Source organism: Myodes glareolus, chromosome 15 (genome assembly GCF_982192425.1).
Source record: "Myodes glareolus chromosome 15, mMyoGla1.1, whole genome shotgun sequence".
NCBI lineage: Eukaryota > Metazoa > Chordata > Mammalia > Rodentia > Cricetidae > Myodes > Myodes glareolus.
Genome location: NC_142040.1, coordinates 32,409,966 through 32,423,408, shown reverse-complemented (window position 1 = coordinate 32,423,408; position 13,443 = coordinate 32,409,966). Strand labels below are relative to the sequence as shown.

Genomic DNA, 13,443 nt, shown 5'->3' with positions numbered 1-13,443 from the left:
CGCTGTTCTGTCTACTAATCAGAAAACAGAAAGCTTGCCTTTTCAGTAACAGAAAATGCTCATGTGATCGGCTTTTTTTTTTTCTTTTAAACTCATTCTTTGGTCACTTGACAATGAAAGCATTATCTTTATTTCCTTTACTACCTGTAGGCCCAGTGGACAGTTGGGAAACTGAATTGTCCTTTCTGTGGGGCCCGCTTAGGGGGCTTTAATTTTGTCAGCACTCCAAAATGTTCCTGTGGCCAGCTTGCAGCTGTACATCTCTGCAAGAGCCGGACTGATCACCAACCAGCACCGGCGGGCAACCTAATGAGGCCGGCGCTCGAATCCTTGTCTCATCCCGGAGTCCAGTCAGGTTGTGATAAGGAGACTCTGGCGACAGGTGGCGGCTCCAAAATCAGAAACCACAGGCTTTTCAACATGACCCGAAACAATAACGGCCTCGGAAGACTAACAGAAGCCCTCTGCCTGGAGGTGCGAGCGACATATTTTGAGATGAAGAATGAGAAACTGCTCTTCAAAGCCCCGGACCCAAAATACCAGCCTTTTGTTCCTCAGCGAGCGGCCGGCAGGCGCTCTTCCAGAGCTTGTCATAGAAAGTCACAGAGTTTGGACCTGAACATCAATGAGAAGCTGCCTTTGTTACCCACTTTGTATGAAACCCATAGTAAGACTACTACCTATCCCAGGCTAAATGAAACACAGCCCATTGACCTCTCGGCCTTGGCTTTGCCGTGTAGTAGAAGTGACTGTTCCTTTCAAAACCCACCCAGTTTTGATCCTAATCTGCTGCTGCACAGACTTTCCGTGGCTCCCCATGAGACCCAGGCACAAAGAGGAAGAGAATTTCAGTGTGGCCTAGAAGCTTCTTCCCTATACTCTGATCACGCTAATGCTAACAGCCTGACATTCCTGATGGATCTGCCCTCATCGGGGAGGAGCGTGCTGGATGCCTCAGACCAAGAAGAACACCTCTCCCCTCTGGACTTTCTGCACTCTGCCAGTTTCCCCTTGGGCACCATTAACCACAGACTGAATAGCAGAGAGAGGAGCAAGTTGAGGACTCTAAGAAGGCAACGGAGGAGGCATGAAAGATGGCTACAGAAGCAGGTCAGTGCTTTAAAATCTGAGTTGAGCAAAAATTAAAACAGTATTGTAAGTCCTGGGGCTTGCAGAACAGAGGTAAATTTGGATAGCTGTATTGTAAATTCTGAGCTTTAAGTTCTGAGATGGCATGTGCACTTAGGAATTATGCAGCCTTCCTGTCTTTGGCTCCTGTGCTTCATGTATGTTCAGAGAAAGCCCCTTTTGCAATTTTCCCTAATTCTGCTAATACATTAGAGGACAACTCACCTTATAATGAGATTGGATGATTTGTCATAGTACTTTAAATCTATTCCATGTTTACATAGGTTTTGCTATGGTTTTATTTCAGGCTGACTTACTAAAAAATAATGTCTTTTCAAGTCTAACCTGGTAATAGTTCATTCACTTTTCTTCACATTTATTCTGATTTAATATTCAAGAAACTATAGTCACATACTCGTGTGGCCCAGACATGCATAAGTGCTGAATGTCGAAACACACCTGAAGGGGGAATTTACTCAGACTGACATTTTGTAGCAGAGTTTGATTCCCTAATCTTTGAACTACTTGTGTGCCCCCTCCAGTGTTTTCATGGTTGTGTAAATGAAAGGAGACAATAAGATTTGTTTACTGAGGAGGCCAAAAAAGTCAGTGGAGGACAAGCTATGAGTCTGAAAGTTTGAGAGCCAGTGTATTTCCATGTAAAACAATTTTTTGTCGATCACATTGATAACTTGCTTATTAGTAATGGATGTTAGTTCTTATTAGAATATACTATATCAACAATATCCTAAGCATTAATTCAAAGCTGAACCTGCTTTGTATTTTTGTCAGGTGAACTCATTATAACTTATGATCTTATCCATAGACTCAATAAAATAAAATTACTTCAGTGAATACTTCAGCTGGATTATCAGGATTTTCTTCTTTAGTTACAGAGTATAATTACAGGAATTATATGTTGCAATTTTGACTTGTTGCTAGTAATCACATTCTAGTTAGGTTATTTGTAGACCAATAGTATAATGTAATAGCAAAGTATATGCTATAGAAATGAATATTTTTTTGCATTGTCACTTATGGTAAAGTTCTGTGAAGCTATGACAATATTGGTGGAGAAGTCCATTATACGTAAGTCAGTTGGAGGTGTAGTGGTTGGCTGTAGGTATGCAGGCATTCTTGCAGATCACTCCCCAGTCTGTGAACACAATGTCTTGCCATGTAGGTAGTACAGGCACACTCCCCCGGTCTGTGAACACAATGTCTTCCCACCTATTTTTTGTCATCTTCAGTTTTTCTCACCAGTGTTTTAGTTTTTTTTATTGTGAAGATCTTATTAATGATATTTGTTAGAGTTTCAAATAATTGGTTAAGAATACTACATTTCTACCACATGACATTTTAAATGAAGTTTTGTTTAAGCTAGAGACCTTTCACAGTTCATATCTTAGAAATAATATTTTATTAAAATGCTTAAAGTTTGAAGATACAAGATTGCTATCAGAAGAGAAGTTACAGCCAATTGAGTAGAATTATTGCTCTACTCAACAATGATTGATTGTCTTCTTTGGGGAAGACATGGCACTGTTCTGTATTCAACCACCAAACCTCTTTCCAATCAAACATAATCCCTTTTTTCTTAATTGTCACATGTTAAAATATATTTACTCCTGGCATATACTCTTATAAATACATGTATAGGTTTATCTCGTGCCCAGACAGGGGATACAGAGGAATCCCTTGCCCTGCATGCCTTTAAGTCATGCTTTGTTTATCCTTAATCAACCGCTGAGGATCACTAATCTGTTTTCCATTCCTTTATTTATTTTTTTACTTATAATGCTATGAAATAATGCTTTAGAAATAGAAACATAAAACGTGTACTCTAGAGACTGATATTGTTTACTAAACAAACTTGATGATATTTATCTATTTACTGCACAAATCTATAAATATATTATGTTCTTTTTACTGCTCAATAGTATTCCGTTCTGTAAATGAATCATGATTTCTCCAGCAGAAAAAGATGAGTAGATTGTCTCTGGTGTTAGCAGTTATTATCATTCATGTGATATCATGTGATAATCATTCATGTACATAATTTTGGGAAAATCTGCTATTTTTTTATTTTTCTAGGGTAAATACACAGGAGTGGGGTTGCTGGATCATATGGTAAGTATGTATTTAGTAACTGTGAAATTATTTCCATAGTGGCTGTCCACTGTGCATTCCACAAAGCAAATGATGAAATCTCTCACTCAGTGCATTCTTGAAGGCCAACAGCAAGCATTCTTTAATTCTTTCTGTTTCAGTCATTCGAATATATGCGTGCTAGTGTCAGACTTTAATTTGAAAGCTCATACCCTTAATTTCATGTGCTTAGTTTTTACTTATAAACCATGTTAGAAATGACTAATAGTATGACTATAGTCCTAAAATTCTTACTTTGAAGATATAAGATTGCTATCAGAGAGAAACCACAGTCAATTTTTAGTAATTCTATTAAAAAGAAAAAAAAACCTTGAGTGTCCTCTTCTCCTCTTCTTCAAGTGTGTCCACATTTTTTGTGCACTCCTCTCTACACTTGAGGACAGTTTTACAAGAGTTTAAAAGAAAAACACTTGTGGATAGGTGAGTTGTAAATTTCAGCCCTGTCAAGATGAGAAAAATGAAAGAGAGAAGGGAAGGCTGAAAGTGTTAGGGAAGCCATCCTTAGAAAAGAGATAGACAAAGAAAGGAATTTAAGTTTTCCCGTTTTTTCTGAGTAATTCAGAAAATCTGGCAAGTCTTTTGGAAGCTGCCTGTCTCTGGTTCTAGAACAGACTGTGCTGGGGTCGATATGGAGAGTATCTCATTAAAGGAATAATTATTCCACCCATCATTTTGGCAGGGTTTAAGGTGAGTCTACCTTCCTAGGGACAGATCCTCTTGCCTGTGGGTGGTCCCTGGACATGAAATTGATCTGGCCAGGCCAGAAAAGTCTATTCTCTTAAGGAGAAAGAATTTGGTCTTCCTGCTCTTTCAATGCTACGTTTCCCCCTTCAAAGAGGCAACCCTAAAATCATAAGGAACAGGACTGTGGATCAGAACCCCAGACACTCCAGGCATCTCTGGTCTCTGGTGGAGATGGGGCTGCCAAGAATAAAAAGGGCATTTCTAGCTTTTATATATATATTTTGATTTGATTATTTCTTTCCCGTTCAGTTTTAAGAATTCTTCATGTATTTGACTACAAATCCTACAAGGGATGTGAAATTTATTGCATATTTTATCCTGCCCACCCTGTTTATCCCTTTTATTCCTGTTACAATATTTCCCTGGAAAGCAAACTCAATGTTTTGAAGTTGAACTTCTCAAATACAGTTTTTAATTGCTCTGGGTTTTGGTACAAGAGCATATTTAAAAACTCTAGATGACTTTAGGTTATAAAGATTTTTTTCCTAATTGTTTTTCCTGAAAGATTTATGCTCATATAGAGAATTTTGATTTTTGTTGAACTGACATTTTAAAAAATCAAATATGAGGTTTAAGTCAAAGTGTTGTTTTTAATGGTGGTATGCAATTGTTTCTGCATCATTTGTTGAAAGCACCATCCTTTCTCCATGAAAATATTTTTGTGGTTTATTGAAAATCAGTTGGACGTTCATATGACTTCCTGTTTGTTGATTTCCTCTTAATCTCTGTCCTGAGAAAGTAGGCCCTTTTCTATTAGATCTCCAAAGGTGACCATAAAGCAAGATTCTGTGATTCTACCAACTTTGTTATTCCTTTTGAAAATTTGATTCCTGTGGTTTCACACAGGAAATTTAGGATGAAACTTTACAAAAAAATCTGTTGGGACTTGAGACTTGTGCACATCTAGAGGTCAGTTTGCAGAGCTGTGAAGTGTTTACTGCGACTGTCCTCGTCCGTGAACATAATAAACCTTTCCTCCCACACACAGATGTTTAAGTTTTCATTAGTGTTTACAGGTTTTAGCACTCAGATCATATAAACAGTTAGTTAGATTTGTACCTGGGTCCTCTGTCTTTTAAGCAAAAGTTATTTTGTATTTTTATTTAAATTTATATTTTTAGTGATTAATACTATTTTGGTTTTGCCTTTGTCTTGGAATTCAGTAAGTATAGGTAAAATTGATATCTCTTGTCAAATTTATCCTTAAATAATTCATGTCTTAATTCTACTTATAGAGATTATAGATTTTTTAATTGTCGCTTTCTGGTTATTAGTTACAATGTGCAGAAACACAGTGCTCTATGTTGATCTGGTGTGCTGTGCTCTTCCGCTGTCACCTGTTAGGAATGCTAGTCCACTCTTCTGTGCTTCTGGTAGATGCCCAAACTGGTACTTTCTACTTAGATGATTATTTATAACTTGCTCAGTATGCTATTGTGGTGAAGAAACACCTTGACTACGGCAACAAGAATACAGGCAGACATGGTACTGGGGAGGAAGATGAGCATTCCACATTCAGATTAACAGGCAGCAGGAAGAGAGAGACACTGGGCTTGATTTGAGCATTTGAAACCTCAAGGTCCACCCCCGGTGACACACTTCCTCTAACAAGGCCACACCTCCTAATCCCTCTCAAGCTCAAATATATGAGCCTGTGGGGGCTATTCTTATTGAAGCCACACATTTGGTCCACAGATAAAAGCAGCTCTACTTCTCCCTTCCAACCTGGTGAATCTCTCTCTTCCCCATTCCCTTGGTGGAACCCCAGGTTAATGCTGACTAGAAGAAGGAGGAGAGACACCCTTGTCTGTTTCTTGAAGTTAGCTGGAAAGCACGTGGTCATTTTTCTTTAAATGTGAGGTGTTATATATCTAGATATTTTTGTGTATGTTCTCTCTAAGGTTCCTACAGGGTGGAGAAAGCGTCACCATAAATAGATGTAGACTTTCATCAGAAGCTCTCTGTATTAATCTCATGATCGGATATCTTCAGTGTTGGTATTAATTATCAGTTATGGAGCAGGTCTCACATTCCCACAGTGAACTTTACTTTTGGTATTATGTTGTATCTTTCTCTACGTTTAGAGTGATTTGTTAATAATGTTTTGAGATAATTTGGTCTCTGCTTATAAAAGTTAAAAGTCTAAAGTTTTCTGTGCTGTGCTTTACTTTGGTTACTGTCTGGTTTATTTTTGAGGTAATGATGCTATTTTGAAATGAGTTAGTTTTCTACTTTTCTATATTCTGAAAAATACTGTAGGGAATTAATTTATTTTTTCCCAAATATTTATAATAAAACCACCTTCGTTCTAAATATTGCTTTGATAGAAGGATTTTTAACAATGGTTTGGGTTATCTATTTGGGGTTAGGTTCAGTAGTTTGTTTTCAAGGAGGTAAGTTGCCACAATTAAATGGTAGGATCAGTCAGTGCTGTCCTTGTCTGTTGGGTATCCAGTTTTCCACCTGGATCTGACACTCTTCTCTCTCTCTACCATTTCTTTCTCTTCTAATAAATACTCATTAATTTTATTCTTCTTAAAAAAGCAGCTCTTTGCTTTTTAATGTTTTTATTTTTTCAAAACTTTCTGATGTTTATTATTTATTTTTTAAAATTTTGTTCATCTTTTCTAAATTTCTAAACAATAGTAAGTTACTGGTTTGACACCTTTCTTTTTTCAACTATTAAGCATCTAATGTCATTTCCTTGTATTACTACATTAATTGTATATTATATATTTTATTATGTTGCATTATTTTAATTATCTACTTTTACCTTTAATTTAATTTTAAATACTATTTAATTATTTTATTCAATCTACTTTCTAATATCATTTGATTTTTTTGACCCACATAGTTTGCTGATTGGGAAGTAAAACTACAAAGTGAAGAATATCAGCATTGTTATCTTCAATTGATAACCACTTGCAAATGAAAATTTCTTTTCCTCCAAGGGAGTCTCACTGGGAAAACAAACTACTCTTAAGAGCAGGCCATATGCCCTGAAGTAGAAGACCAACAGGCAAAAAACTCAGTGGCATCTTAGGCTGTTCTTTATCTCATAATGTCCTGTGAGAGCTGTTTTTGTTCGCTTGCTTGTTTTTGTTTTCCCCCTATTTCTTTCTTTCTTTGTTTGTTTTCCTCAACAGGTCATTTCCATATGTGTTATGTCTTCTAGTTTAGTTGTTTCATGGGATGCCTGAGTGTGAGAGCCAGTAGGTGTCTGTGCCTCTGTGTCTTACAGCTTTTCTTGGGCCCTTGTCCTTCTGTTTGTTTGTTTGTATTTTGTACTATTCTGATTTCTTTGTTTTTAATCTTGTAATATTTTATTTTATTATTCACTATCCCTTATATGCCTGTTTACTTTCTAAGGAGAGACGACAGCAGGGATGGATCTGAATGAGAATGGAGGTGGAGAGAAGGACAGGATATATTGTGTCAAAAAAATTTTCATTAAAAGAAAAAAAATCAACATTTTGAAGAAATCTACAAAAAGTCAGAGTTACTATGTTTGAACTACATAATATTGCTATGCCATTCTATCTGAGCTGAAAAGGTTTTGTTCCACTATGCCGTTCTGGACCAATTTCAAAGTAATCAAGAAAATCTTTCTTTAGAAGCCACAGGAAACTATGTACAAATAGTTTGTCTTATGTCTTATGGAGGTATTGTGCATAAAACCCTAAAATAATTATGTATGCATGTATATGATGATTACAAAATACCACTTAGTTACTGCGGTAATTCTCATACGTCTTTCTTATCAATCTAAATGAGTTCAGATTAATCGTTGTTTTATAAAGGATGTGACTAACACACTGTAGAAACTAGAGTTAATAAATCATATTAAAAACCTGCTTGCTCAGGCTTATGTAGAACACACCGTATGTACCTATCACAAAGACCCTGCTTTGTTTTCATATATTTGCTCATAGGCATCATTTTGAGATTTTTGGATTCCTAAGTCAATTTAATCTTTTATTATTAAATTTATCATCTTCAAATCAGATATATATTTGGTTGAGTGTTACAATTTTTATAATAGTCTATTAATGAGGAATTATGCTATATTCATTTTCTGCAGTGAAAAGGTATCAGGTTTAATTTGATGACACAGATCATTGATGGTATTATTAATACAGAAGCATATTAATGAAGTCTTTAAGTAAAAAGTAAAACTAATAAAGTTAATAAGCATCATGATCACCAATCGTGTATTAGTGTATTAGGGCAGACCAATATTCATTTTTGTCAAATTAAGACTTCTTTGTGTCCGATTGTTATTTCGGTTCAAGCTTGCCACTCTCTTCATTTGTGAATGCAAAAGCATTTAGATTCTCAATAGGTTGGTATTTCTTTAAGTTTTATTTCTTTACCTATTCCTATTTCAAGATTGTCTTTGTTTTGTAGAGGTTGCGAAGAGTTGATGCCTTTACTTTAAATAATGGCACAGATCTAAAATCTCTAATGCTTTGCAAATACCTCGTATATGACACATGCTCAGGAATTTCTAAAATATCGATTGACTTTTTACTCTGAGGATATTTATGTTTGTGTAAAAAGTTTGAAGATAATATAAAAAGTTACTTTATTTTTAATACACAATTGCATATACTATTCATATTATATACTACTCATAATTAATTGAAATCACACTTAATTCAGGCTTGCTTAGTTTCCTCTTATTTTTTTTTAATCCCAGCCCTCATCCAAGACATCACATTTAGTCATGTCTTGTTACATGCTTTTGGATGCAATGGCTTCTGTATCTTCCCCTTTTTTTAATAACCTAGAAAAGTTCTCTATATCCCTTACCTGGGATTGGTTTAATATTTTCTCCAGGGCCAGACTAGAATAATGGTTATATCTTAGGTTCCACATCCCAACTCAGTAATTTACCAAAATGAAATAAAAACTTGACATATCACAACTATGTTTCATTACAATAAAACATATACAAAGAAAGGGTGTAGCTTCCAGCAATCCCAGGAGACACAACCTCAGAGCAAATTCCCTGATCCTCTGACTCTTAGAATCTTTCTGCCTCCTCTTCCACAGTGATCCCTGAGCTTTAGGTCAAGGAGTTGTAGTGTAGTTGGGTGTGTTGGGATAGGGTTCTACAACTCTGCATTTTGATTGGTTGTAGTTTTCTGTCTGTTGTACAGAGAAGAAAGGAAACGAGTAGCTGGGCAGAAGTCTTCAGACTGCCAGGCACAGCTCTCAAAAACTTTTGCTCACTGAGAGGCTTGGGACGTGCTTCCTTCCCCAGGGTAAGCTGTGACAGGTCTGCAGTACTGTGTGCTCCAGGTCAGATCATAGCCTCAGCTCCCGAGGCCTTCGTAGGAGAGTAGACATGTAGACACCTTCCGTTTAGCTCATACGAAAGCTTCAAACTCCCAAATGGTAGAGTGAGACTGTCCCCTCCGGTCTTATATTACTCTCTAGTGCTGGGATTAAAGGCGTGCACCACTACCCTCCAGTTTCTATGGCAAACTAGTGTGGCTGCTGGGATAAAAGGTGTGTGTCACCACTGCCTGGTCCATAATACTGACCAGTGTTGGCTGTTTTAGTCTCTGGACTTCAGGCAAGCTTTATTTATTAAAATACAAATGAAATACTGTACTCCAGGCAAGTTCATAGCCTTAGCATCTGAGGTCTTCATGGGAAAGCATAAACTTCCGTTTAGCTCACAAAAGTTTCAGATTCCCAAGTGGTAGAAAGTGTTCAGCATAAATCACAGTTAAGGAACATTAATGCTACTCTTACCAACCAGTATGCTGGGAGCCCCCCCGCCCCAAATTCAACCTCCAAGCTCTTGCGTACCAAACAAGGCTAACCTTATAAATGCATGTGCATATAGGCCTGCCATGTTAATTGCTACTTGCCTATAGAGTTTCCGATGAAGTTCCCAGGTAGAAAATGTGTTTCTCCTTCCTTACACAAATATGTACTCTCGTGATGCATATCTGTTGATGTTGACTCTGAAGTGCTTTCCAACAGAGAGGAGAAAGTGCTCACTGGCAGATGCTTACATCCACTTCCCATTGCTGCTCTCAGTTATCCCCACAAATGTGGCAGCCTAAGACAACACGATTCTGTCATCTGATGGTGCGCAAGCTCGCGGACTGAAATGGGCCTTTGGTTGCTGAAGTCAAGGTATTGGCGGGGTTCTGGGGTACAGCCTCTTCCTTGCTTGTCAGAGCAACTACGTTTTTATTCATTGGCTTGTGTTCCATCTAGCAACAGTGGTGCTGCATTCTTTAGTTGTTTATGTGCACCTTTTTGTAGACTTTTTTTTAAAATTAAAATGGTTAAATGTATGTATGTGTATGTGCATCTGTCTGTCACATGTGTGAGGGTATCCACAGATCAGAGGAGGGTGTTGCATCCCCTGGAGCCAGAGTTACATGCAGACATGAGTTGGCTGACTTGGGTGCTGGGAACCGAACTCTGGTCCTCCAGAAGAGCAGTCTCGCTCTTTACTGCTGAGCCATCTGTCCAGCCCACTTTCTGACACTTTAATAGCCCTGACTTTATGGTGGGAACATTTAGATCATCCAGAGAGACTCTCCACATTTTGAGGTCCTTAACTCACTACAAAAACACATACTGCTAAATAATAATAATAGTAATAATAATAATAAACACAATTTCCAGGAATAAGGAACTGCCCTTCACCTGCTTTATAGCAGAATATATAAACACTTCTTGAGTGCTTTTAGTTCATTTAATTCTGTCACCATTTTATGAGCTAATTTTGGTTACCATGTTCTTGAGCTAGAAAAACTGAGGTTTAAAGAACTTAGATAAACTCTACAAACCCATTCCCCAACTAAAAGTGATGAGCTAGCCCAGTGGGTAAAGACAGCACACTGAGCCTGTTGACTGAGTTCTGCCCTGCAGACACAACAGGGAGGAGGGGTGAACTGACTCCAGCGGCTGTCCTCCGACCTCCACATGTGTGCCAAGGCATGAGCAGACACAGCTAAACAAATAAAATTAAAAGGCTTTCCTGTGCTTTTCACCACCCATTTCATCTTTTTCTCCCTCCCCTCTCCTCTCCCCTGGGCTAGCCTGAGCTATGTATAGGGGACCGCCATTGCACTCATAGAAATCCACCTGCCTTTGTTGGGATTAATGGTATGTGCACCACGCCTGGCCTGAAGAAAGCATTTTATCATTCTCCACCTCTATTCTTCACTCATCTCTCCCGCCCTTTCAATAATAATGCTCATAGTTTGCTCTGCTGGAAACAGTTCTCGGTATGGAGGCTGCAATGATAATTACAATACCATCCTTCCCCCTGGAACCTCTGAGGCAATGGGGAAGATATACAGACCATTATGACTGATAGTTTGCTTATATAGCTTTGCCCAAGGCCTTAGGATGTAGCTGAAACTCCAAGAACACATATCAGTGAAATACCAAGGCTGTCTGAAAGAAGCGAGGTGTGGGGAAATGTGCAAACGTAAGAAAGTTAATTACAGAGAAAAGGGAGGAGCCGATTGGCTGATGAATTGTGATTCATTTGGGAGAAGCATGTTTGGTCTGTAGGTGCCACGTAGCTGCTGGACTGCTCTCAGAGGCACTGTGCCCAGCTTTACAGCTGGCGATTGGCAAATGGATGCCCACTGGATGAACTGAACTAGTAAATCATGTATCTCATGCTTCAGGTATGGTGAATGACTTAAGGGAAGAAACTGGCAGTGGTTTTTAACCCTGGAATCAAGCTAGATTTCCATTAGTAGCCTTAGAAATTACCAGTTACCTTTACTGTAGAGATTATGTTTCAGTTGGCCCAGATTGTGTGTGTATTAAAAAACAGTATCAATATTTATTTGAAGTACTTGGGCTGCCTTCCCCACTTGACATTGAGAGGCTGAGTTTAGATTCAGAGCAGGAGGCAGTAGGTGAGTGTAGTGAGTGAGGACATTATCGGCGGGCATGTTCTAAGCCGTACTGTAGGCACTGCAGAGGCATTGACTGTGTGGGCTGATTTATGTGAACTGTTAGATCACCAGAGTTCTCAGAATGGCAGGGTTGTCAAAGTGAGCACCATCCAGAATTTGGGCTGTGAAACAAAAACCTCAGAGATGTGCATGCTCCTCCCAGTTGCTGATGTGCAAAGGGCCCTCTCCAGAACTCAGCTGTTGCCACTGAGGCGATGGGAGAAGTTAGACCTTAGCAGGAGGCTAGGCCATGAGAGCTTCTTGCATGAGGCTACAGTCCTTATAAAAGAGCATTTTCATAATAAAAATAACATTTTGTTACTTCTTTGAGAATTTCATATAATGTATTTTGATCATATTTATTTCCTCAGCTTCTCCCTGACACCACTGTCTACGCGTCCATTCTTATGCACTCAACTTGAAAGATTTTTATTCCCTTTTAAACCTTTGGAGTTCAATTTATGTCACTTAACTATTCTTGGGAGTGAGACATTTGAACCAGGCCTGGTGGCTCACTCCAGTAATCCTGAATGTCAGAAGGCTGAGGCAAGAGGATTTTCCACACGTGAAGCCAGCCTGGTTTACATAGAAAGCACCAGGGTAGCCAGGGGTACACATCTAGACTCTGGTTTTAAAAATATTTTTTTCCCAAATATAACCATCCAAATGTGAGCTGAACAAATAGGATACCAATGAACTTGCCAAACTGATGGCGAAAAGCCCATGAGACCTCAACCCCACACAAAAAGTACAGGCAGTTGAGGAAAGCTGGGAGCAGGAGAGGTGGTGCTCCCCTGGGAAGCGCACACCAGTTGGTTGCCAGTGCGCAGCCAGCTCTGAAACCATACATACAAGTAATATCACAGGACTCAACAGGTTCTGTCTAGGAATATGTCTATGAATACAAATACACATATTCATGCAATAACAGTTAGTGAAAACAGAGGCCGTGAACCTGAAGGAGAGCAGGGAGAATGTTTGGAGGTAGGTAGAAAAGGAAAGGGAGAAATGTAATGAAATTATATAAGCTCAAAAATAAAAATTTTTTTAAATGCAGGAAGCAAAAAAAGAAAACACACACATGTAATTTTTTCTCTCAATATTTGGTTAGCTTGCTTTCTCAACCTCCGACTTTCTGCCAGGTGAGGATGGAAGCCAGGAGGCCCTTAGCAGTTCACATGCTGGGACCTTGATCCTGGATCTCCCACCCTCTAGAATTGTGGGGAATAACTATTTATTCTTTATAAATCATGCAGTCTTGGCTACTTTGATAGCCACGAACAGACTAAGACTCTAGATTATTTGTAAGGCTAGCCAGTGAGCCCCTAAAACTGGAGCTTTGTGCTTTGTTTAATGAGCAGGAGAAGCTTATGGCTTCAGTTCCTTTGACCTTGGATGGCTCTGGATACACTGCCCTGTGTTTCCATTCTATGTCTTCATCGACCAAATCAGCCAC

The 13,443-nt window shown here is 38.6% G+C and overlaps 1 protein-coding gene across 7 annotated transcripts in view; it reads left to right on the top strand.

The window, feature by feature from the left end:
• Rnf180 (ring finger protein 180) overlaps positions 1-13,443 on the top strand; it is a 170,932-nt gene that overhangs the window by 47,097 nt on the left and 110,392 nt on the right. For 4 of the 7 annotated variants that reach the window (XM_085676747.2, XM_085676748.2, XM_085676749.2 and 1 more), the window contains exons 4-6: positions 151-1,110; positions 3,223-3,258; positions 9,204-9,308. In XM_085676747.2, coding sequence (XP_085532873.2) covers positions 151-1,110; positions 3,223-3,258; positions 9,204-9,308 — 1,101 coding nt within the window. Of the gene's footprint in view, positions 1-150; positions 1,111-3,222; positions 3,259-9,203; positions 9,309-10,038; positions 10,183-13,443 lie in introns of those variants that run through there. The other 3 variants (XM_085676751.2, XM_085676750.2, XM_048442963.3) reach the window with 3 other exon arrangements.